Source organism: Oryctolagus cuniculus, chromosome 15 (assembly GCF_051225735.1).
Source record: "Oryctolagus cuniculus isolate XC-2025 breed Fujian yellow rabbit chromosome 15, ASM5122573v1, whole genome shotgun sequence".
Taxonomy (NCBI): domain Eukaryota; kingdom Metazoa; phylum Chordata; class Mammalia; order Lagomorpha; family Leporidae; genus Oryctolagus; species Oryctolagus cuniculus.
In genome coordinates, this window is record NC_142881.1 from 46,313,147 (window position 1) to 46,340,692 (window position 27,546).

Below are 27,546 nucleotides of genomic sequence, written 5' to 3' on the forward strand. Positions count from 1 at the left end.
CATTTGAAGTTATGGATTTATCAGGTTTATAGATACTTCACATTTTATATAAATTCTTGAACTTGGCAAATCCCTTTATGCTGAGTTTATAAAATATTCATGTTCAGTGACATTAAAGTAAGACTTCATTGACTGTATCACATTTGCCCTATGAAACTGTGAGTCTAGAAGCATTATTGCCTATTTGGTTCTTTCCCACTTCTCAGCAAGCTTGTGCTGATGGTAAGATTTCTCCATTGCTCTAAGAATTATTTGCCTTCTGGTAACTAAATTATCTACTAAGTTTGGTATGGATAGAGTGTGTGTAGAAGTGGTTGGCGCACCAGTGAACATTGTCAGTGATAGTGATAGAAAGAGATACGACTTGAACTGTTCCTTTAAAGATTAACATATAAAAATATGAAAATTTTATATTGAACAAAGAGGACAAAAGGCTCATGATTTGAAATAATTTGCAAGTGATTTCCAAAGTTACTTATACTTTGCAATTCTCTCTTCATTGTACAAATCTGGACAGTATACTTAGCAAGTGTATAAACCTGAAACTTGTAAAAATTTTCTACTTTGTTTTCACATTTGCCTATGGAAAATTAGATGTACCAAAATAAGTGCTGTGAAACTAAAACTGAAGCATAATCTACATTCATCAACAAATAGAAATGATTACTTGATGGATTATTTCTTGTTTATTACAACGAAAAAATTAAAGACCCAACAAAACAGCGGAAAGTCTAAATGACATTCTTTAGTGGATTGCGAGTCTGTCCAAAAAGAGTTTTCTGGGAAAAACAATAGATACAAATGTGAGTGCAAACCTGTCTCTTTTTTAAATTTTAAAGCATATTGTTCAAAGTTTTAGTTTGTGTGCGTGATATAAATTCCATACTTTGTTTTCTCAGTGACAGTAAAAAGTACAGTTTATCAAAAACTGAAGTAAAAATTAAAATAACATTTATAAAATCGGTCACAGTTTCGTCATTGGTATATGGAGGTTGTTCCAGGGGCCCATCCAAAGCTCTTCATCGTCGGACTGTGTGTGGTCACTATGGAATTCTGATGTCTCCTTCACGTTCTTATCATCAACCACGGACTCCTGTTCAACTGTGCTTTTCAGCCTGTTCCCCGATGCCTTCACTGCTGGATGGTCTGTCCCCACAGGGCAAGGGGCAAAGGTGACCAGGGTTGGTCTTGCGTTCATTTTCTCAGTAGCAAATGGCCCCTTGGACAACGTGTTCAGTGGCACATGTTCCTCCTGTGTCACTGCCAACTTGTCTAGTTTCTTAAAGTGCCTTCCTAGGCGGACAGGGGAGGCAAGTGTGACGTTCTCCGTGAGGCAGGCGCGGCGGGTCCGCACCACAGATCCGTTCTGTGCGATATAGATGTTGCCGTTGATGTTACTGTGGATGTTAGCATTGTGCAGACGGCTTCTCTGACATTCGGGAGCGCTGTCCTCTCCAGTGGAGCTGCTTTCATAGTCCCGGTCAACAATGAGCTTGATCATTCTTTTTCTTGCCCACTGACAAAATAAAAACAATAGGTGAGTCCTTAGCAAAAACAATGAACAGGCTAGGATGCAGTGACATTCGGAAGGCTATTAAAGGTATATAAGAGAAACAGAAGAGAGCAGCTGTTCACATCAGTTTCTTTTAGCAATTCCTCATTGGTTTTAAAGTGAAGTGTTACTGAGTACAGACGCAGGCATTACAGTAACCACATGCATTCTTTCACACCAAGTCACTGCTCCAAGCACAGGTATGTTGATTATATTGAAGGATCTGGTCCATTTTGTTGGACAAATACTACACTATCGGGAAAGTTAAATTGAAAAGAACGACATTCAAACTATATCACGTTTTTTCTCAGAATAAGGCTGCGTTTTTGATCTATGTCAATTATCAATACTCTGTATCAAGTACAATTCATACTTTCTTGATGTTCAGGTACCTGAAAATTGGGGTGGACATCGAGCCAATGGGCTAAGATGCCAGTGACAATGCCTGCATCTCACATCAGAATGCTTGGATTAGACTCCTGATTCCAGCTTCCTGCGACTAAAGCAGACCCTGGGAGACAGCCCCGGTGACTTAATTAGAATCCTGGCGTAGAAACTTAATCCCGTTTCGGCCCTGGTCCATTCCCAGTTGCGGGCATTTGGAGAGTGAACCAGGTGTAGGGAAGAGTTAGTTTGCTAAATCCTTCATTTGAGAGACAATCAGGGTAGATGTTTAGTACAGCGGTTAAGTTCCTGCTTCTGACTACCCATCCTATTTTGATGTGCCTTGTTTGAACCTCTGATCTCCTTCTAATGCACACAGGAGGTAGAAGATGATGGCTGAAGAATGCTGGGTCCCTGACACTCGGTGGGAGACAGATCTCATTCCATCTTCCTGGCTTCAGCCTGGTCCAGCCTGAGCTGTTGGGTCCATTTTGCGAGTGAATCAGATGTCCCTTTCTCTTTGTGTCTCTTCCTTTTTAATTAAGAAAATAATTTTAGCAGATATGAATATATTTTTTATTGTTAGAACTCTACTTTGGTTCACCTCCAGCACTACATAAATGGTAAAACTTTGAATTTTTTAAATTTTATTTAACTATTAGAAGGTATTTGATAATATCTATGATAGTTAAAATTTACATGTTTGGACCATTAAAGATTTATTTCAGCTTATCCTACATCCTTGGGCAAAGTTGATGTTAAACACACACTCCGCCTATATTTATATATAAACAGATCATGTTTTTGTCATTGCACATGCATTACCTAAATACTGAATAGCTGACGACACGTGTTCCTAGTTACTAATAAGGACGGACTAGGCAGTTTGCTCCAGCGTCGTCCAGCGCACAAAGCTGTTTGTGGAGCATGGGCTCACATTTCTGGCATGTTTCTGCTCGCATGTCAGAACCGAGCCAGGACCAGTTTCTCGCCTGGCAAGAGCGTTTCAGAGAACACACAGAAGGCACCGCACACAAGAGCACTCGTCACTGCAGAACCCCACCTACTGTGATCTCTGTTAAAGGGCCGTGTTGTAACCTTCAGAGCTCGCTCCCGGAGAGGTCTTTGGGTGGGACTGCTTGCTTCTGGCGTACTCTGGCACCTGAAAGCCCCAGGGACCCCCAGACAGACTCTCGCTACTGCTGCTGCTACCGCTCAGTTCTGACTCCTCCTCGCTCTCCAGGGCGCCTTCCACCGACGCCGACTCGGCACTGCCCTCCTCCGGGCCGCCGCCCGCTCCAGGCTCTGTGGATTCCTCCGCGGGGGCCGCTTCACTCTCCTCCTCCTCCTCCTCTTCTTCCGGCTGTTCTCCTTCCGCCGCGGCTGCAGCTTCAGGTTCCTGGGGCGGCTCCTCTTTCCTACCCTTGACCGCCTTGACCTCCTCCACGACGGGCCGCCTTCTAGCGAGAAAAATGTTCTTCCTCGCTTTTTCCCCTTCCGATTCTGTGGACTCGGATTCTTCTGATTCGGGGGTGGAACTCTCCTCCGCCTCCTCCTCAGAGGGGGTCTCGGACTCCGACTCCTCCTCCGTGGTCTCCGACTCGCTGAACTCGGATTCTTCCTCGCTGTATTCAGTGTAGTCGCTGGAGGACTCCTCTTCTGACTCTACCGTGCTTTCGGTAGCTTCGTCTTGGTCTAGAGTTAGTTTCAGATAATCCTTCTCTTCTTCCTCAAGGCGCCTCTGCCACTCTTCACCCTCGAGGTCCACAACGCCTCTTTTCTCAGCGAGTCCGCGAACTTTCTTAAAAATCATGGGGAATATCCGGGCCCGTTTCCACGTTGTGTATGTGGGTTCAGCGGGCGGTGGTTTTTCAATAGTTACAACTACTTCTTCCTCCTCACTAGGCTCTCTAATTTCAACCTTTGGTTTTTTAATTTTCTTGGGGATTTCCTGAAAATTGTGAAAATGCAATTGATGGATCAGCTTAGGGATAATTCCGATTCGACCTTTTCCCACATAGGTTAAACAGGAGTGAACCTACAGGATGCTAGTTCTGTACAAGTTACATAACTGGTTTTGCAAAACAATAGCCAAATACTGCTAAATACAGGGGATAATGAAGAGAAAGTACATTATTTTATTTTGGAGTATACTTCATAGGTCCCAAATATAGTCATTTATCATTTTTCTTACCTAAGGCTTATTTTGAATCTTAGATTGAAAAAGAAAGAAGGAATTAATCATTGTGTCTTCACACTCCTATTGTTAGACTTTGGCTAATAGCTTCACATCTAAGACTGGTAAATAATCACAAACATTATGAGAGTTTATTTTAAAACTCAAGGGGAAGTTTAAATATTGGCCATAAGTTGTGAACAGTGTAGAGCAGCAGTGATACTCAATATTTTTCTAAGGGGTACACTTTTCCATTACGTATGGCACACAAAGTATAAAAATATGATAGAAATGGCTTATGCTAATTTAAACATAAGTTATATAATTACTTTGAAAATACTGGCATAAATAGTTTTTCTTTGAAGGATGGAGTCTACATATTTCACATGTTTTAGGTATGCCGTATACTGTGGGAACAAAAGTAACCATTGTGTTGCATTTATGTTTAGGGTTTTTGAAACCAGAAATTTCATTGCAGCTTTTCCTGGACGAAAAATAAATTTTACTGTTAACTGTCCTTTCCAGACAAGGCAATGAAATGGCTAACATGATTGAAATTCTTTGGAAAACAAATACTACGTGAGCAGGATTCTGGAAATCAAATAGGGAGAACATATTGTTCTTTGAGTATTACTTCACATATGAAACCATAGCCATTACCTCCTCTTCTTCATATTCTTCCTCAGCTTCACCAACCACTTCACCATATTCCTCCTGTCCAGCAGGTGGCAACAATCGACGGCGGCTTCCATATTGAGGCATTTCATACCTGCAATAGAAACTTAGAACCTCAAACATTTTTACATGTGGTCTGGGTGGAATACACCATGAATGATCTCTGCTTTCTTCTTTTTCTTCATAAATCAACAGATAGTCATACAGAACCTCTTAGGCTACTTTTAAGTGAATTATAAAACTATAGGGTAAGGGCTGCTACCCGATGACCAAAGACTTTTGCCATATTGGTATCCTGGGATAGCAATAAAGAGAGTTATTTCAGATTTAAATTTTGGGGAAAAGTAGGAGGAAAAAAGACATATTGTCTGTAACTGAAGAACATAGGACACCAAATAGTTGTTTCTAAAAGTGGAATAGCTTGTTCAGAACATAAAGTCTGTATAGTAGAAGATTGCTTCAGCCAGAGTCTGTGAAAATCTTTAGATTTTTCTGCTACATTTTATGTTAAATTATGTATATAGAAATTACTTTTGAAATATGTATTTCTAGATACTGAAGTATGATTTTGCCTGTTAATTGCTCTTGAACAAAACTTTTGGCTGACTGGTTAGAAAAATTGTTAGAAACCTCATACAAAAGAAATGGTGAACTGAGGAATTGAGCAAATATGATTGACTTCTATTTCTCATTTAAATAATTTGACTAATGTTACTCTATCTCTATCAATCAATGTCAATGTAAAGCAGCAATATAGTACTCAGTACAGAAAAAAGGTTAAAACTTGTTTGAAAATAAAGCTAAATATATTATTCATTTACAGATATGAAACTAACAGAATAACATTTTGAAAACAGTTGCTACTGAAAATTAGCATCTAATAATTAATAAAATATTCCAAAAAGATTCTGAAGATGTACCCATGCTCATAACTGTAATAATCTTGTCCAAATTCTTGGCCAGGATCAATTCCAGACTCCATGGATAACTCCTATCATTCAAAAAGAGAAACTGCATTTGAAAACAAGTTTTTATCATATTGCAACCCAATGTCAGATTTCCACAGCTAGAATTTGATGACTCTCAAAACACTCCTGCCAGAAATGGTTAAACATATTCAAATATTTCTTTCTGGTTGTGAGTGATCTTGGTGAGAGGAGGTGTAAATTTTTTTAATGGCAAGTGTTAAAAAATTGCAGATGAGTACTTTCACTTGCTATAATTTTTAGAATTATCAATAATACAGCTAGCACTTAACTCTTTTGTAACTTATATGATTAACTGACTTTAACCTTAAAAGAAACTTTTTCAGTTGTTACTATCTTCTAACCAACAATTTGCTAGTATGCAGTGTTATTCCATTCATTAACATCATATAAAGTCATCAGGTGATAACAACATATATCGTATATATTAAGAAGAATCTGTTAAATGTAAACATTTTGCTGGGAGATATGATATATTAACAGTGTCTAGTAATTCTATACCTAAAATAATTGGCTAGATAAAGGCTCCTTACAGATTTCCAGTTTGAAACTCTACACAATCGTGATTTTTGTCCAACTTTGCTCTTAAGAAAAATGTTTTTCTTGAGATATACATTTGAAAACAGTTTTTAGTAACTACTAAGTTCAACTTCTTTACACTTTAACATGTTGAACAGGTTCACCAAAATAATTTTGCCAGGGAGTAGGAAGAGAGAAGGAGAAAAGCGGGTGTCTACAGGAGAACAGGTTCATACTAATTTCTAAGATCATCTATTTTTAATAATATTTGTTGATCTAGATAGAGCAATGAGTCAGGAAAAGAATGATACTTTTTTTAAAAAAATGCAATCATTTACAGCCTTCATGATGGATATGGACATGGTCCCTCATTGTGTGGGTTGGTCATCTTCATTTTTAAAAACTGTATTAGTTGTCAATACTTCTGTTCAGATAATGTCACCACAAATTTGGATGTGTTTGTTTCTTCGGAAATCAAAAGGTGGCCACTCTAGGACTGCATTTTCACACATTAACAATCTTTGGTGGTGCTACTCCTAGTAGTAAGCATATTCTCTCCTTTTTACTACACCTTCGCCAAAAATACTGTTCTGCAGCTAGGTTCGAAGTGACCCTAGGGTCAGCCTTCTTTTTTTTTTTTTTTTTTTTCATCTAGTAAACTCTATTCATATATCTTTTTCCCTCGGATCCTGTAATTGCTTAAATTTGCACTCCCTTTACTCTACTAATATGCTCTCTCATGACTTTACAGTCATCTTTGTCATATTTTGATTAAAAAAAAGGCCAGTTTATCTTCCTTAATGACTAAAGTAAAAAAAAAAAATCAGCAATACCATTTGTTGACGTGCACATATAGAAACTTGAAGCCCCATTACCTTTCGGAGAGACTATAAATTGAAAATGTTTGGCAGTAGTACCAAAGTTCATTAGGGGCATGCATTCTTTCATAGTAATTCCAGTTAATCATTATAAATGCCATAGAAAAATGTATATCTATACACTGTTTGTAACAGTCAAAAATTAGAACCAACGCAAAAGTCATTGATATATCATACAACCATGTTAAGAAATACAATGATGAGAAAGATGTCAAGTACAAATGGAACACACTATATTCTACTCATATAAACTTCAAAAGCAGACTATCTAATGAGTGTATAACAAGCCAGTGAATGGTTACAAGGAGGGAAATTAACATGTGACATGCTGACAGGAGGTGTTTCTGGAGAGCAAGGAGCACGTATGCATTCTTAAAATTGATCTAGTTAAATGATTTTTATACTTTGACACCTATATGCTTTATGTTGACCAAAAAATATCAAAGATGAGAGGAAGGAATGAAAATGTGGGTGGAATGAGGTTACAAAAGACAAGTAACAAGCTGAGATCCAGTCAAGTTCTAGTTGTAAGTTATTAAAAATAAATACTTTGAAAATGAAACGCTCTTGAAGTGATAAGCTTAAATTTTAGAGACATCTAAAATTCAATATAATGAAACTGGTTTAAATCAAGCAAATAGGGCTCAGAAGAAAAACTTTTAAGCTGCTTGACCAACACATGCCCAAGGTAATACAGAAAATGAGAAAAGAACATTAAACAGCTTTGAGTTGAATTTTAATAACTTCTAAAAAGACAGAAAATATTCTAGTTAAATGTTTATTGGGACCATGCAGTGATGTGGATCTGCGTTTTCAAAAATCACTTCTTTCTCACTATATTTTATGTTCATTGTCAATTATGTTAAAAATATAAGGAGACAAAGGACAGGCATGGAGAACCAGGAGACTCAGCAAGATAGTTCTAGATTCAGTCCATGTGTAGTTCCGAATTGAGAGGGAGGGATAGGAACTAGCAGAAGGGAGCATCTGCAGAGTGCCTCTTGGATGCTTATGCAACCCATGAAAGAGGAGTAGAACATCATCCTTAAAAAAGCAATCAAGGAAGGACCAGGTATCCAGTAAGTTTTCCGTGTGGACCCAGATAGTTAGTTTTAAATTGGTAACTCCCAGATTTTAGAAAATCATGCAAAGCAGCATACTGAAAAGTGATTTTTTTAATGTAAATGAAACATTTAAGGTATTTTTAAAATTCATTTGTTTGCTGACCAAAGAAGGCATATACTTTAGAATTTTATTATTATGCATATTTATAATCATGCAAACGTGAAAGAACAGTAAAACTGTCTTTTAATCCATTTCTTACTGCTGCATTCCAATGCTGAACTAGGAGTTTATATATTAGATGTTACTGCTAACATTTTATGGATGAACTCATTAATATTCAGCAGAATGCATAGGTTGAATAAAGCCTTGCGAGTCTTGTAATTGGCTTTGGGATTTTAATCTAGATTTTTCTGGCTCAGTAGTCTAAGAAGCCCTCTCCATGGAAATCTTTACTAAAAGCTTTACAACAGCTAACTATTCCTGTCACTCAAGCTCCAGATTTAGGAGGGTAAATTCTGACCAAGAAATACTTCTTAGTGAAGTTAGCATTATATTGTTAGAGAAAAGAAACCAAACATTTGTAAACAGATACTTGTAACATAGTAAACATAAAATAGGTATCAGTTTTAGATACTTTTTAAAGTTTAATTCTGGCAGTGCAAACATAATATATAAATAGCAATAGGCATTAATTGCAGAAAATTAATGTCGCAGGTACTTTGACATTGGCATGTGCAAAGGCAGTATTTTGAATTATCTGACCTCATATTTGAATATAGAAGCCAGCATTCTTTCTAAGGAATGAATCAAAGACAAGTAATACTCAGGAAAATGAATTGCTTCATTCAATGATAGTTTAAACAGGAGCAAAGGCCTACTTGTTGTTTCTTTATTATCTCTGCTAAATTTATGTCACAGTGAAGGCCACCAACCCACCCACTCTGCCACCTTAAGAGGGGCCATAAAGTTACATGAAAGAATTATGAAGATGGAGTGAGGTTGGAAAGAGAATGAAAATCGATACCTCTGGTTTAAGAAGAGAAGGCCTCAGTAGTTGTTGTTGCTGCCAAAGAAAATTAAAATAGAAAAAGTTTTAGAAAATAATTAATATGGAAAAGGTAGGTTATGGTTAAGAGGAGAGAAACAAAAAGGTGACAGTTTAAAACTGGCTACCTTCAGATTATGAATTGTTAAGCATTAACTATTTTGCATGATTATACTGAAGCAGTAATTAATTTTTAAATGTCATAATTAAATGTTTTAAGCAGTATCAAATATGAATAAACTAAAAAAAACAGGAGTCTGTCAAAGATTTCTTTTTGGTCAGTCTTCATAACTGAAAAGAGTTGTTTTTGTTCTAAATACAGTTGAAATCACAGTTTTAGCAAATTTAATCTTGTTTTAAATTGTCCCTCTTTTTTTCTTCCCAATCAAAAGTATAATCAAGTCCACTGGGAAGAAGAGTAGAATGGACAGAATGATATGGCTGTAATGCAGTCACCATATTTAAGCCAATATCACCAGTCTTTGTCCTTTTGATCCAAATGTACATTCCTCAAACTCACTCATGACACATGTTTCCAGAAAGTAATTTCTGATTAGGAAAAGGATCCCTCCTCCGATATTGTAGGGACTGTCTCATCCCTCCTCCACTCATACTTATTTAAAGGAAACAGTCCCAGGTGGTCTGCCTCATGAGAATTTAGACTTCAAAAGTTTAGGGGTGATCCACTCTGTGGTGGGATAAGGTTGAACAATCATGGATTTTTATTCATTGAAAGGCAGAGGCAGAAAGAGATCTTGCATCTACTGGTTTACTTCCCAAACACGTCCAACAACCAGGGTTGAGCCAGGCTGTCTCCCAGAGTGCCTGATGTGCTCTGATATGGAATGCAGATGTGTGCTATGCCAAATGACCAAACTAGCAACACATACCTTAAAGTATAAATTGCGCAGGTTGGCAGAGAGGTTCTTTGGATATGTTTACCAGCAAACCAACTGGCCATTAGAACAACTATTTGTCTGGAGAGACATTGGATGATGCCATTGTTATTAAGTTACTCTGGTGATGTTACTCATTTAAAGGAAAGGAGAGTTTAAGTTAGAGATACTTGGATTCGATCTGTAATCTATTGTAATAATCCCTGAAAATCCTGATTATTCCTAGAGGCATTCCATTTCATTTCTACATGATCTGAGACTTACATATTCTAGAGCATACAGCAAATAATAACATATATGCATTTCAGTCTCTTTAATTGGTAAGTTGTATGCTAAATCAGGTTCTCAGTGGCATTGTTGATAACATAGTTTACAGTATAGTTGATCTGGACATTCTGGCCAATGTTATTTATCTATCTGTAGACTGAGATGCATTACTGCAATAGGAAAGCCAGTGCTTTCTAATGACCTCATTTATTTATTTTTCTAATCTTTGTAAGATCCCATGCTGTAACATGAAAATAGGATACAGTTTTGGCTTAGCACAAAGAACAATTAACTAATCCACCTGCTTTAAAATTACATTTATAGCCTTAGAAAATCAAATTGGGGACAATGTCACAATACTGAGTATTTTGGGACAAAATAATTATAAACAATTTCTTTGCCCACTGGATGACATACTTAAAAACTCAAAACATGGGCCAGTGTCTTGGCACAAGGAGTTAAGCCTTAGTGTACAACACAAACTTCCCATAATAGAGTACCAGTTGGAGTTCCAGCTACTCCACTTCCGACCTAGCTTACTGCTAATGTTCCTGGGGAAGCAGTAAATATGGTCCAAGTATCTGGTGTTTTGCTACCCATGTGAGAGGCCAGGATGGGGTTCCTAGTGCCTGGCTTAGATCTGGCATTGGGGCAATTTGGGGAGTGAACTAGTGGATGGAAGATCTCTTCTGTCTGCTCCTTGCTCTCTCCTTTGCTCTGCCTTTCAAATAAATAAATAAATCTTTAAAAGGAAAACAAAACAAAGACATAATATACATATAAAAGAAAATAAATTGCAAAGCATACCTGTGTCTGTTGAAATAAAGGTAAATAACCTAGCTGGGTAAGGTCAGACCTTAGTCCTGCCTATTTCACAGAGTTTCCTGTTAAGGTCATCATAACACCATAAAGCCCTTACCTCTGATGCATAACCTCTCCTGTAAGGCAGAAATAAAGAAATCAGTATTAAACATCTTGGGTTGGGATTAGACCAAATTAGAGAGAAGGGCTTTTACGAAGAATGTAAGCAATAAAGAGAAGATAATTTTTACTAAAACCTGTCTTATGTGGAAGTCTGTTTTGTAGCACTGTCATGACAGAAGGCTCAGAATTTCATGCCTCAATTAGTAAAAGCAATTATCTCAGACCTTCGTTCTATAAGAACAGGAAAATATTTAAGATAGTTGTGTTATCTCAATAGCATGTAACAATAAACTTTGACTCTAATATGATTAAGATAATATTTATCATACACAGTCTTCTTACATGTAAGACACTCATTAAAAAGATGTTTCTTACATGGAAGATGTGATACACAGGGTGAAAAATCATCCTCATATCTGGAGTATATTCTTCCAAATTAATGTTTTTCTGCTTTTGTCGACTTGATTCAGGACACAAAGAATATAAAATATTGACTATCCTTCAGAGGTCAATTATATTATTTAAAAAGAAAGTGTTTTTTAGAGGTATGACAGCAAAAAAATTCAATATTACAAAGATTTATAAAGTTCACAGATGACAACTTGGCAAAATATTGGACTACCTTGAGACAGAAAAGTATAGAATAGTCAGTGTTGAATACCACTAACCGTGACAATCTTAAATTTACTACTTATTGAATAGTTAACCTAAAGTATTAAACTGATGGTGACCATGCCACATGGAATTAATATACAAATGCAATGAAGATTAACTGCAAAGAGATACACAGTTTTCTAAAGCTCAACAAAATAATCTCTGCAGCTTTTTATTTTAATCCAAGGATAAGTCTGTTTATCCGAAAGTATCTTATGTGGTTAATGCATTTCTCAGTGAAATTGTAAAGTTAATACAACTCTTCCTCAGTGCCATCGATAATTATTTGAAATGGTGCTGTAGAGAATTTTGCAGCGTACTTACATGTTTCTGCTAATATTTGTGGGAATGGCAATCCTTTTACAACCTTTAGAAAGTTATACATTTTCAATTTTTGCTCAATTTCTATCTCTTAACAATACCTAAATTAGAGGAAGCTCATATTTACAATTTAATAATTACCACTGAGTCACATATATCATGTAAAATATCCCAGTGAGAATGCATTTAAAATCAACATTTATAACTATCTGTGTGCTTTCAGATTTTGATTTCTGCTCCATGATACTTATACAACCAGGCACATAATATTAGTGCAGGGATGTGCTTTTCTATGTAGTGTATATCCAAGGTGTATTAATTAGGCAATTTACACCACTTGTAGAATAATTTACTTTTAACAGTGATAAATATATGTAGGCTTGGCTATGTATTTTAAGATATCTAATTGATTTTCATTTTATCTTAGTAAATCCACAGAAAAAATATATTCTTTTAATAGAGGCAGGTTGCCATGTCATAATGTTTATAGTTGTATAGAGTAGCTTTACAATTATGTTCAGAAAATTTGAACATAAAATATCCATATAAGATGGATTAAATATAAATCATGGGTGCAAACGGTTCATGTGAAAGTCAGAAAATACTGATAAAATCTTTAGATTATGCAAATATTTTAAAATATTTTAGCAGAAGGATAGTGTAACATTTACTAAGGCTATAGGTACCTACACAAGAATGTCATTTAGTTTTCAGAAAATATTTCTTTGGTCATTAGTTAAAATGCACTTATAATGAAATTTCTAGGTTTTAGACTTCAAGAAGTTGATAGAAATTAGCTTAAAGAAACACACACTCACATTACAGTTTCACACAATTGTGAATAATACCTTGTCAGAGTCCGCCAAATAGCCCAAGTTCTCATGCATATGGCCAGCTGCCAACAAAAACTCCAACTGAAGTTTTTCAGTGAAAGAGAGAAAAAAATCATGTTCAAGAACCCCAAGAAAGAAATTACTCTTGATTTGGATGAAAAGAATCTGAAGCAGATGAGCTAATGAAAATAACTAGGTCTTACAGATGATTTTTTAATTGACCTTATTACCCAGGGAGGCCAGATCATATCCTTGAAGAAATGTCACATACTATATGGATTGAACAAAACCTTTGAAATGCTGCATTGTGGGGCTCTCAACTTATTTTAATATACATACTGCAATGGTCATTATCAAACATGACGTTTTGCCTGTATTTTACAATTGGACCTTTCTCTATGCAGACTTTTATCTTCTGAAATATTAAAACTTCAGAGCAAAACAAATAATTATAAAAATAAGCATTTCCAATGAATAATTATTTGATGATCACAAATTCCACTGGTTTGTAAATTAAGCTGAGTAACTTTCATTAAGAAAGTAGGAAGATAATATTTAGCTGGTACTGTTCAGAATTCTGTAAATTGAGCTCTGAGATACTAGAAAAACTACTATCGCTGCAAAATATCTTCTCACAATATAAATTTCTATCTTTACATAAAACAAGAAGCAAGAAGCATAGGCCTATATAAAACTGGTGAGAGTTTACTATATGCAATCCTTCTGATTTTCTACTTAGATCTTTTATATTTCATTGTTGAAACTGGTTATCAGTAAAATACCTTGAAGCGAAATCTTATGACAAAGCTATAATTAGGGAGATGATGTAATAGTGTGAAAAACTGAAATCAACTAGCACTTTAAACATTTGTGGGAACAATGAAATGTCTTACAAAGGTCAGGAACTCGAGATTTATTTTCATTATAAACAAGGGAAGTAAAAGCACAATGAGAAATAAATAGAATAAGACAGCAATTGAGAAATTAAAAGAGTTAGCAAATCTATAAGCATACTTGTAAGATAAAAAGCAAGCCAGGAAAATGGATATTCTTATAATGACATATTACTACATATCATAGCACCTGGAATTTAGCTTGAGATGCCTTACATCTGTTTTCTCCTACAGTTCTAGGTACATAGCATTTTATTTGGTAGGATTACTTCCTACCAAATACATAGGTTTCAAAGAAAGAAAAGAAGCTATGGTATCCCTTTTAACTTATTTTCTAGAACAGTCATGTAAAACTATGCTCAAAAATTAAACGTAATTAAAAAATGGAAAAGTCACTGCATCGACATGATAATCAAGCCTTTGGTTTCAGTTGTATATCTGACATTCATGCCCATTATACTCCCAGTAAAAAGAGATTGAAATTACTTACTTTTAAAATAAATGTAGGACAAATAATGCTAATTTGTGGTTAAGAAAATTAAGTACATTATGAGTTAGTAGTGATGAGGTTAATATTTTTTTTAATTAAAAATGTGAAAAAATAGTATTGCACTGAGTTTGGGATAACGGAATCTCCTTTGACGTTCCAGTGGGACATTCAACTTGAAGATTACGATCAGCAAAAGACTTGCCCAGGTAAAATTTAAAAATGACATTATAGTGAAGTAGATTGACTGTGAGATTGTTTTTCAATTCCCTCAACAACATCATTCAAATTTTCCTGGTTTTGTTCACAGGTGTTTTCCATATGTGTTATCTCTGAAGGGCAAATCGTTTGAAGTTTTGAAACGTTTGTGGGAGGATAGTTTTTTTCTATTTGACTGTACATGTTAGCTACTGATTTTTCAAGTTCTGCTAAGTTTTTAATATGTTTGAGGATGCCTTTTGGTTCTTTCTGAGGGTCTGCATTACCCACTGTTGTTGGTGTTTGCAGCTGTGTCACAGAGAATTTACTTTCCTTGGCAGGTGACAAACTGGTAGTACATTCATCAGGAGGTATGCAAACACACTCTGTGGATAGTCCTGAAACTGCAGAAGGAGGTGGGCATGGAAGAGGCGGCGGTAGTGGAGGAGAAGAAGGGGGTGTAGATGAAGGAACTGAAAGGGGGAGAAGTGGAGGGAGAGGAGGAGGGATAGAAGGAGGAAGAGGAAAACGAGTAAGGACAAGTGGAGGCAGAGGAGGAAGAGAGGGGTGGGCACAAGGGGAAACGTATGGTGAGTGGGAAGGATTTTCGAAATCACGCCTTTTAGTTTCAACAGCTACCATACAAGTGGGTGTCTCTTTCCCATACACTGGAGCCTTTAAAGTGCTAGTCCTTAGAGGAGAAAGTTCCAAGGAACAGTCGTCAGGAGAAGCGGTAACAGCAGGTTCTGATTTGAGTTCCACCGTTCTCGAAACAGTTGGCAAAGTGGAGAATGAGAAGTGAGGCCAAAGAGAGGAAAATGAAGAGGTTGGAGATAGAGATTTCAACTGCTGTGTTTCTCTTGGAATCAGTGTCTCACCATCCCGTATTTCTTCTTTCTCGGTCAGATCTGCGCATTCAGTTGTAAGAGATGAACTACTGCTACTTCTTCGGTTTGGGTAAGTTCCAGTGCTTTCAGTTTCAGCGTTCTGTGCTGTGTTTGGCCACTGCACTAGATCAATGGTTTCTGGTCTCTTTGGAACCTTCCCCATCAGTCTCCTAGGTAAGCTGACTGGCTGCTTCCACATCCTCTTAATTTTTTCTCGAGGACCCCTCAGAGACTGACTCTTGACATGGGTTCTGGGTAAAAATGGGTTTACCACTTCTGTTCTCATGGGAAAGTTGGAATTTGTTGGTCTTTGACCTATGTGTTCCTTATAAAGAGAATTATGGGTACTTAAGCTGTCTTCTTGAGATAGACATGAGAATTTCCTTGTAGACTCCCGCTGGCTGTTCTCAAGTGATCCATATATATGAGGTGTCCTTTGAGCCTCAATAGTATTGGAAGCAATGGGCATCACAACTTGGTGAGGTCTCCTGTCTTCTGAGACTGAGTTATTTCCCCTGCTTTGTTGAAAATGGTAGAGAAGGAAAAGACTTGAAAGAAAAGAAGATAATGAAATATAAGGAAACAAGTTGTGACATAGTTTTCATGAGAAAGATGTTTTTTATGGTTGTTATTTCTACTTCCAAACATAAAGCTCAAACAGCACTGATCTACAGAAGCAAAGCATCACTTTAGAATCCCTGTTGTCCGAAAGACAGGACAGGACAATCTTGAGAGGTGGGAGTAGCATGAGGAATTTACATTTAATAATGAGTGCCGATCTCTGGAGTATTTTTTTCTGCTAGTTTGATACAGCAAAGTATCCATGTCCATACATAGCAGTGCACAGTTCCCGAACAAAATTCCCCAAATTGCAGACCAGCATCTTAGCATTTGATTTCATGTCCTTTGATTTGTTTGAGGATGTTCAGAACTTACTGCTGTGGATAAAAGATCCTTGGCTGTATCTGAATCAGTACCTATCATCTCTCATTTGAATAAAATTGTGTCCTGAAGCTAACGGCATTTTTCTAACAGAAAATTCATGAGAGAATAGAGAAAGCTATTCTATTTTCCAGGTAAACAGAATGAAAATCACAATTGAGAGATTGAATGTATGCTAGAATCTTGACAGAATATTTTCTTCTGCTTAAATTTTATGCTTGACCAGCCTAAACTTAAATGATACCAAAAAGAAAAGGATCCATATGATATGGGATCAACTTGTAGTCAAGACTCACCTTAATAAAATATTTATATTAAAGTAGCACTGCATTGGTGCCACTAAAATACTTGCTCACATATGGACGTGGCTCATAGGTAGCTGTGATTCATAATTACATTTGAGTAAGTCACAGAGCACAAATTAAGTGGCTCTTAATGATAGCACTGGGACCTTAATCACAGAAACATTGGGTGTCGGGGAATTGGATAGTCTGCAACTTCGTTTTGGTCTCAGACCACAACCAAATGACTATTTTAGTTATTGTTTAGTATTTACCCATCTAGAATGAATGAAATAAAAACTGAATAGACACATTGAAAAAATTAGGGCAATGCTAGGCAATAAGAGGATAGGTAATGCTCAAGTTGTTAATGTGTCCTTTGGCAAAAATACAGATTTTAAGAAAGAGTTCTCAGAGGTCAACCTGCAGTATCAGTCTCACCTAAATATTTCAGAGTGTGCACACAATCTGGATTAAATAGACTGGTAACACTTTTTATCTTTCCTAATGTTGATATGTCAAAAACCACTGGACTGGACATGACATGGACATTATTTTTCCTGTAGATATGTTCTTGAATTTCACTGGGAACAATTCTGTTTATGGAATTTTCAACAATTTGAAAATACAGAGAATTTTGAAACCCCTCTCAAGTAGGCACAAGTACCGCCTATGGAAACCCTTGTTTTTAACTCATGCCACTGCAAGACATCAAAATGAAACTGGGTATGGAAGATAAAGCTTGCTTTTTAAAAGCAAATGACTACAATGAAAGATAGTTACTATATTTACAGTAAAACAGCACTGAATCTATTCTAGAGCTTCTTGTTTCTACTGCCCTTGTATTAGAATGATATCATTTACTTACTTATGCCTATGTGTCCACAGGTGAGAAAGAGAAAACATGTGATAGAAAAAAAAAGTTTTAACTATAGTTAATGAGATAATGAAAATAGTAAAAGGAATTTGCTTTAAATAGTTACAGTACATCCAAAAAAGGAAATGCATATTTTCTATTCTTTGTGTTTACCCATCAGAATGATATATCATGTTTTAGATAAGATAGCCAAATAAAAAGTATATGCTTTTATCACATATAATTATACCCAAGGATCTACTGACTCTACATGAGTAGGATTTCCTTCTATCAAACCTAGATTATTTCAGTCCTGAAGGAGAAATCTTGAATGAGACTTTCTTTTAACTGTGGAAAATTAGTTCATGCACACTGATTTATAAAGAACCTATATTTTTTGGAAGAAGATATATATGAGGACTATCATAGCTATTACAGAGCAATTGTTGAATGTATTTGAAGTTGTTATGTAGCAGTTTGATTCAAAATTATCTTTGCTGTTTTTATCTTACTCTAATCAAAAGTTACTGGAGAATGATCACAGATCAAACACATTATTGTCAATTATGTAAATCAAAAAATTCATAAAGATAATTCAAAGTATAGAACATAAAATGTTTCAATAAAATCATATGATTGTATGATCTTAAACTAAATCTATGAAAATTATAATCCTTATAGGCTGTTATTTGAAAATTACCAGTATCAAACTATATGGATTCCAGACAATGTTACAGTATACCTACTGGTGTTAAATTAAAATGAAGATATATAAACACAGAAATTTGTACACAATGCTTCCTTAGTTTCTAAATATTTTTGATAGAGAGGAGTCTCAAAGAGTATCAAATCATATTGGCTCAATTCCTATATTCACCAGTAATTTAAAAGAGGCCATCAATTTTCTAAGTAGAGTATACATATATATATATATAGCATGAATCTGTATTATTATTTTCAAAATAGAATGTCATGTATTAAGCTGCTTTAAAATCTGTTTTTGCATTAAAATAATAGCATTACATAAGATTTAACGTTATTCATATTATTCTCAACCAAACCTTTTATAACACTATTAATGTGGAAATCATATTAATGTATCTGTTCAATATTTTTCCCATTTAGAGACAAAAGCCAAGATTTTTGAGGCTTGCTTTATTCCTACTAGTAAACGCTACAAGTTGTTTTCCCTACTGTGCCAAATTCCAATTTAAAAAATTCTGCATTTAATTTTATTGTCAAGGTTTTAAAGTATCCTTGCTTTTTTTTTTTTTTTCTTAACACATGATGACCTAAAGTAGCTACTGTGGAGTTTTACAAATATTGACAAAGTAAAGGGTCACCAAAGGAATCAGATTATGAAGGGAGCACCATTACAAATTGAGCTGGGAAGTATTTTAGTAATAAGCTAATGGTCTATTTCAAAAATATGTCATTTAAAGTTACTTGAGATTGCAAATAGTGTAGTAATCACAACAGTCTAAGAGTAACATGATGAAATGATGTTCTAAGTGATTGGGCATCTAGTACATGAATTCCTTATTTTCACTCACATTTTAACTTACCTATAATGCCCTAAAATAGTCTTAGAATTTTAAATCATAAAATTTTGGTTTAATTACCAAATAGGCATTGGTGTTAATACCAATCAGCAATTAGTATTTTATGATTGCTTTATCTCCTCATTTCCTATGTGAACACTTTGTTTTCTGGATCGATTTATACTTTGTGTGTGTGCATAACCTTGAAGGTTGAGAGAAATTGTTTCCTCAGCTGAATACAACAACTTGTCTACGTTAGTTTTCTCGGCTTTTTTCACTTTGACTGTTGCACTTAACTGTTCCAAAGTTCTCATCTAAGTAATTTGATGTGTAAAAGTAAATAAATAACATTACAGGCTGAAATTCAACCGTCCACCTAGCATCCATTAAACCCATCTATTTCTCAGAGTTCCTGAGAGGTCTACTTACATTGTGCTGTCTCCGAGTTCTTCATAGAGGTGCGCTCCTGGTGGCGGAGGCGGCGGCGGGGGCGCTGCCACTGGGGCGGGGGCGGGCGCTGCCGGTTTAGCCGCGGGTAGAGCAGATTGAATTCTTGCTGTCTTGGTGCACTCGGCTTGGCGTCTTGGGTAAAGTAAGGTTGTCTTGTCAAATTCATTCTTAGAAAGTCACATGCTTATCAATAGGCTGCCTTCTAATAATGAGGTACAGTTACCACAAATATTTGGACTGGTAAGGACAGAGCGATCTCAGACTATTGTTTACATCTACTTCCCCCTCAGTTATTTAAAATGTTTACTGCTTGAATAAGGGATCAAATATAGGAGAGATATTTTAAAATTAAATTATACGATCATAATAACGAGAAAGTAAAACAAGTTAGTCGGAGAATTAAGTTCTCCTTTTCTACTATTGTAGTTAAGGTGACTGTAGACAATGATAACACATTGTGTATTTTACCAAAGCAAGAAGAAAGAATTTTGAATGTTTTCACCACAAAGAAATAGTAAATGTTTGACAAGATAAATATGCTTACTCTGACTTGAACATTATATAACATCGCATGGGATGCCATAAATGTATACGATTTTATATCAATTAAAAATAAAAATTGTGATGCAATTTGGTTTGAGTTTCTTTAAGATGAGGGCTATAGAAGATAAATTATTTTGCTTTATTCTTCATTGATGTAAAGAAAAGTTATTCTATTCAAAAATGATTTGAAGTACATAGAGTTGACGGTTCCCAGATTCTGCTTGTGTGCGCACATGTTGAAGGGAGAGTTGGTTGGCTTTATGAAAGTATTTTTTTAGTTCCTCAGAATTGCCTGTGATTCTTGTTAGCGCTCGGCAGCTGTTTTTGGATGTCCTGACCACTGACTGTTCTGTCAAGACCAACACCTCAAATGGTAGAAAGGAGTCGAGTCAACTATTTTCCACAATTACCCTAGGTAAATATGCTTGTCTAAAATCATCTGTATTCTGTTTATAACAAATTAAAATATGCAATACCATTACAAATACAAAATAAATAAATGATATATGGTCCTGAGTAAGTAGGCACTTGATCTACATGATCTGGGGTTTCTCATTTTGTATTTAAAATAATCATGTGCAATTTATTAGTAAGTATACTTACACTTTAAACCTGTTTGGGAAAGCAATGAGTAAGAAAAAAAACAAAGTTACATTAGAAATAATGTAATCATTATCTTAACACCTAATTTTAAATTATGATTTATTTACTGATTAGACTCATAATCCCAACTTTAATGGCACAGTAGAGAAATGCGATTTTTCAATTTGGAAAATGGGGAGCACTTTATTATTACTATTAACAGCCATAACATGCTGTAAAACATTCATCTCAGAATGGAAAAAGATATTAGGTTATTCTATGGACAGGTGGGTATCGATTCTAATAGAGAATATGGGATATTAAAGGTGATCGAATCTTTATCACTGGCTTGTTGGTTTATTCTCGTTTTAGAAAATTAAAGGAATAGACACATGTAACAAGTCCTGATTATGTTGGTCTGACTTTGAAGTTGAAACTTGAGTTGGAAGGTGCCACTCATGCATAACGAATTCATGGCAATTTTTTTCTTTTTTGCTTCTTAGCTTTCCATTTATAGCAAATCTTAACAACATGCCATACTATAGACGTATATCCATCCATTTATCCTATTTACAACTAGGGTTTGAAGGCAGAAATTTCAGATTGTTTAATATTTGAATTTTTATTGATATGTGAGCAAAGAAAAAACCCATTGTGTTTGCTAATCTCTAAAAAGAAATAACTAACATAAAGTCATAATATGCTGAACTGATAACTAAGAGTATTAAATAATCCATCTTCAAAATATTAATATAATAAACATGTTAAAATTTTTAAAGTTTTAGAATTCTGTGTATAGCATCTAGAATTACTCAGTTTTGATTATTGCATTGAATGATGCATACAGGAATTTTCATACTGATTTCATTGGTGGCAGGCCTCTTTGGGAAAAATTGGAATTAATACAACACACACACACACAAACATGAAGATGAATATTGGGTTGATAGCTTAATAATTCAAAATCATTTGTCCAGAATTGTCTAGTCATGGTTTTTAGATATAGCATAAAATTGATTTGTTAAGAATATATTAACAACCGAATGCTATGTTTGCAACGTCACAGTTTTTGTGTTGGAAAACAGTTCTACAGTAGTTCATGCAGAACATATTTTAGGACTTCCAGTTGGAATTTCCTTCCCTTTTCAATTAAAAAAAATCCTTAAGAAAAAAAGGAAGGCTTAAGAATTTCTAAGAAACATTTTAGTACTCTACCTATAGATATTGTACATGATGAACAACAACTGTATCATTATGTCTTATTTGTTAATCAGATGATTTATATTATTTATGATTCCGATCTGTTATTCAGTTTCTTTTTTACACACTGTCAGGGCTACCTCACTTCTTAACCAGCTTCCCAATATTTCTCAAAATTCTGTCAGTAGGGACATACTTAAAATGTGTACCCCTCTATCACAGTTTCTCCATATATAGTTTCAAGGAATACTTCAACTATAGCTATTTAAAGCACTTAGAATCATTTGATTATTTTGAAGGATTTATGTGAATTTTGAAAGTATGCATACTATAATGATAGATAGACAGATAGGTAGATATTATAAATAAATGCATGTTGTTGAAGGAACCTGAGAATCTAAGGGCAATCAGAGCCAACATACGCCATCAGACTTTGCAATACAGGCCTCGAGAAGGCTATGCAGGAAGAAGAAACTACCAAGGAAACCCCATGGTGCCTGCTATGATTTTACAATGATTTACTGACACTGTGATCCTATACACAGACCTATATTTAACAGTACAGATAAAAACCTATCATGACAGTGTAGTGAGGTTACAGTGCTTCCTGTGGAACTGAGCCTATGTTATTCCACTGCTTTTCTCTCCAGTGTGTCTATTGTCTACACTCCTGAGGTTCTTTGCACAAGAAGAGCATATACAATAAGACTTACAAGCTAAGCTCGGCATGAGAAAATATTTAGAGCCCAGGAATGTTGTGCCACCTGTGAAAAATATATGCAAAGTCTGTATTGTTTTCCCTTTGAGAAAGATTAATTGATATGCAAGAAGGACAAAGGAATCCCATCCCCACTGTATCACCAGCATTTCACAACTACAGGGCTATGTTGCCAGAAATGGTTTTCAGGAATACTTTCTTGAGGAATTATCCATGTGTAGCATCTTTGAATACTTACTGTCGGTAGCTGACCAAGACCACCAGGATGGCAGGAATACAGCAGAGGATGATGATGAAGGCCAGAGCCAGTAAGGCTCCTTCTGTGTATCCTAGACTTTCTCCTCGCTTTTTAATGCTGGTCACTGCCTCTGGAGTCCGGATCTCCAGAATGCGTCCTCCTTCCCCATAAAATGGCTGAAAATCTTTATTGATATCCAGCAGTTTGCCATCCAAAAATCTTATTGTTAGATAAATAGTAAAATTAATGAGATCAGCAGAAAAAGCCTTTTTAAAATAAAATTGTTTTATATGATAATATCCATAACAATGCTAACTCAATTTGTTTTTCAATTGAAAATATTAATAGAATATATAAAAGTATGAACAATACAGAAGAGTAACTACAAATCTGTTTCTAAATATGAAAAGATACTAACAGCAATGGCACTAACATGATATACTTACAGGTTTCACCAAATGAATTATCAATATCATTGACCTTAATATCATGTTATAATATTTACATTATTAAATTATTCAGGTAGAACAAAATATACCACGTTATATAGTTATATAGCATACTCTAAAATTCATGCATTTTATCCTGTTAACAGAGAACAATACAATACTATTAACTGCAAGTCAGAAAACTATTCAGTTATGAAAACAAATCTGAGATACCAACCTAAGTCTTCAGGCTTGGTCTGCATGAGATTTCCATCACACTAACTTATATATCAAAAATCAACCTCAAGTCAATACAATGTGAAAAGGGAAAACTATTAATGCAATATTATTTTTTTCTTTATAGGAAAAGATAATAAAGAATACAAGTAGTCACTGTAGTTAGCATCACAAGTTAAATCCCACAATTATTGCAATACTTTCCTCTTCTAAGTAATGAAATTCGGTGAGTAGTGCATTGGAGGAAGAATCAAGGAATAATTGTTACTTAATCTTATCAGGTTAGGAAATTATACTATAATTAGCAAATATTATTTTTTAATTCCTTCAGAGGTTTTTAACAGTATCTTATAAATCCTACATATTAAATCAATAACTGTACTGCTAATACACAAAGCCACAACAAATATTAGTTATTTTCCTTTTTAAAATGTTAAGGTTTCATTTATAAATGACAAATACTTTACTATTGAAAATTGGAAAATAAAAATTAGTCCAAGTAAAGCTAAATTACTCTTAGATCCATGATGCAAAGACAAGCATAATCTCTGTTCATGTATTTATCTATTCAAGTCTAATTTGTAGGATTTAATAAATATTTTATATACTTTTGATCATGCAGCGCAAAGTACAAATACTATTTCTTAATGTAAAAATAATAAGCTTATGTTGAAATATGTGGAAAACACAAAATGTGAACAAACAAGCAAAAATGGTCCCTAATTTCACTACTAAAATATAACCAGATATTGTCTTTGTGCATGTTTTGTGGTCTCCCTTATGCCTTTTAACACTTTGTTTTAATTTTCAGACTGATCTTACTGACTTTAAATAGCTGTTCATAGTTTCCATATGAAAAAAACAAAGAAATGTCTTTTTGTGAGATATGAATTCCAGTGCGTAGTTTGTTTTTCCAATTTAGGAAACTAAATGGTTTAGATAATTCAGTTGTAATGCTACAAACTTTTTAAACAGATTATTTATTTATTTATTTATTTGACAGGCAGAATTAGACAGTGAGAGAGAGAGAGAGAGAGAGAAAGGTCTTCCTTCCGTTGGTTCGCCCCCTCAAATGGCCACTATGGCCGGTGTGCTGTGTTGATCTGAAGATCCAAAGCCAGGAGCCAGGTGCTTCATCCTGGTCTCCCACACAGGTGCAGGGCCCAAGCACCTGGGCCATCCTCCACTGCCTTTCTGGGCTGCAGCAGACAGCTGCACTGGAAGAGGAGCAACCGGGACAGAACCGGCGCCCCGACTGGGACTAGAACCCGGAATGCAAGCGCCTCAGGCGGAGGATTAGCCTAGTGAGCCACAGCGCAGGCCCAACTACAAACTTTTTAAATTACATTTTAATTCTATAATATGAGACAATTAGCATTCTTTATAGGCAAATTTACTTTTATGAACAAAATCTTTATAGCAATTTTCTTAGACTGACTTCACACTTGACAAATATATATCAAAAGGTTAGACATTGTTACAAGTACCAGAGTAGAATATTAGCATTTTGTTTGAATTGTTTATTAGGTAAAAATGAGAGAATTTCTAATGAGGTACAGAGTAAATGTTATATCATGAGTTATATATTATTAAAGCTGCAAAGTATCAGAACTAGAAAGGTCATTAATTTGCCAGGAAAAATTTAACCCTCACATGTGGAAATCACTTAGCAGATCAAAATTCTGTTGAATTCCTATATTTCATGTCCAAATCACCTAATGGATGATTTGTTAAACTTTGGATTTTAAAACAGTCCCATTATTTAGAATCTGTTTGGACTTATATCTCAAAGTGTTAGTATAAGGAATTATTTATTAGAAGATTTGATCACTTTCAGATTAGACCTAATACAGTGTTTTTTTTTTCAATTTATATATTCAAAACAACTTACTGAGACCAAAATGATTGCATCATGCAATTTTTTTTCCTGAAGCATTATGAATTTGGTGCCATCATTTTTTTAGTCCCTGAGAGTCACAGAGTACATTTATTTTTGTTCCTTTATAAGTAAATCATTTTTATTTCTGGTTCAAGGATTTTTAAATATATTTACATACTTTTCATTAGTACACAACCACCTTTGCATTGATTTTTGTCTACAATTTAATGAACTCTTTAATTACATTTTCAATTTTTATTTCCATTATAAGTACTGTAATTTTTCTGCAAATCTATCTGTAATTTTTTAGGTTTCATGTCAATCATACTATAAGCAAATTTTGATTTCTCGTATAATTTATTTTCCTTTTCCTTAATATGAATTATTAATGTACATACTTGTTATCAATTTAATTCAGATGCTCAAGTGACTTTAGATTTTCCCCGTGAAGTAAAAAAAAAAAGACCTCGGGGATCTTTAATACTTTTTCTTATTTCAGGAGTAAGAATTCTATTATCACCTAACATCTATAGTAATCCTTGAAGAGAGAATCTAATTGGCTTCTCTGGAATGTGTGCTAACCCATATCTTGTCAATGTGAGCAGAGAAATATCAAACTCTAATTGGACTAAGGGGAGCCACTTCATTAAACCATCAACATGTTGGAGAAGGTTAATTCTCACAAGATAAAGTGGAGTCTGTTTTCCAGAAACAGCAGAAGGATTTAGGGCATTTAAAACACACCATTTCACTAACCCACATTATCTTGGTTTCTACTGAAGATGTTAAATGGTTTTCCAATGATGTCTACGGAAAGATACTTTCAGAATTATATGTTCTATCGCTGAGTCATAAATCTGTTTTATTTTTCAGTATTTATTACCTCATTTTTGCCCATGCATGCTTATCCTAGAAAAGAGACTGATGTTGACTCTGGATAGATATATCAATAAAAAGGATTTTTTTTTCTCTTTATTCTCATCTGCACTCTACTTACTTGTTATTTGCAAACCTTTGTAAATCGAAGGGTGAGGCACACAGATTCACTCCCAATATGTAGCTATATTAATTGCACCTGAGGTAGGACTACGCAGGATGTCCTCATGGGCCTTTCTACTGTGTACAAAGTAGAGGGAAGGGAGCTGTCTTATAGCCAACAGCCACAAGTCAGAAAACAGTAGACGGTGGGGAAGGAAAGCTGAGGAAGCACCCCCCCCAAAAAAAAATTAAACATACAAGTTAGAAGAGGAGGACAGACCAACCTCACCCCATACTTCAATCCCACTATCCTGGATAGAACTGAGCAACAAGCCGAGACTTGCCTACCACTGTGGGAGAGATGAGTATGTAGACAAACTCCTGTGGACTGAGGACTGATCAAGACTGAGAAAGCCTTGTTACAACGCTATTCCTATTGTGAGAATGAAGTGACAAGCGCTTACAGTCTATGGCATATTGCAGTTAATGATTTCCACAGTGAAATGCAAAACTAGAGTGACCAGATTCACTCAGCAGAAGGCAAAGCATGTCCACTTGAAAGTAATAGCCTCATTCCTTACTGTTTTTTGTTGGTTTGTATTCCATATTATTTCTGGCATTCAATAAGCTAATACACAAAAAGTTTAAAAAATAAAAATACCTATTTTTAAGTGATAAAATAATGAAATAAGAACAAGATGTAGGTACTGGCCAGAGACTTTGATAAAGGTATGACTAATACATTACAGACTACAGTAGGAAGTAGGAAACATACTTGAACTAATGCAGAGATTCAGTACAGTGGGGTGGGGAACCCATGGAAAAAATCTAATGGAAATGCTACAAATTTCGGTTTATGAAAGGTCTCAAGATGAAGAATTTCTTCAATGAATTCTTCAATCGATTGACACAGATCAATCAGAAAACTCAAAAATAAGGGCCATCCAAATACTTTCACAGTTACATGTTCAATCCAAATTAAAACACAGCGAACAACTGTGGGAGGGGCAAAATCAGAGTATCACGTCCCGAA

General features: G+C 35.2%; 1 protein-coding gene across 5 annotated transcripts in view; it reads right to left on the reverse strand.

Moving 5' to 3' along the window:
• Positions 1–663: 663 nt before the first annotated feature.
• Positions 664–27,546, reverse strand: part of PCDH15 (protocadherin related 15) — a 1,661,037-nt gene continuing 1,634,154 nt past the window's right edge. For 3 of the 5 annotated variants that reach the window (XM_089314072.1, XM_089314073.1, XM_089314074.1), the window contains 7 exons: positions 22,992–23,210; positions 19,690–19,842; positions 11,363–11,381; positions 9,260–9,298; positions 5,708–5,778; positions 4,773–4,881; positions 664–1,516 (listed from right to left, as the gene is read on the reverse strand). In XM_089314072.1, coding sequence (XP_089170198.1) covers positions 965–1,516; positions 4,773–4,881; positions 5,708–5,778; positions 9,260–9,298; positions 11,363–11,381; positions 19,690–19,842; positions 22,992–23,210 — 1,162 coding nt within the window. In that variant the 3' untranslated portion in view covers positions 664–964. Of the gene's footprint in view, positions 1,517–2,999; positions 3,888–4,772; positions 4,882–5,707; positions 5,779–9,259; positions 9,299–11,362; positions 11,382–19,689; positions 19,843–22,991; positions 23,211–27,546 lie in introns of all 5 variants that reach the window. The other 2 variants (XM_089314076.1, XM_089314075.1) reach the window with 2 other exon arrangements.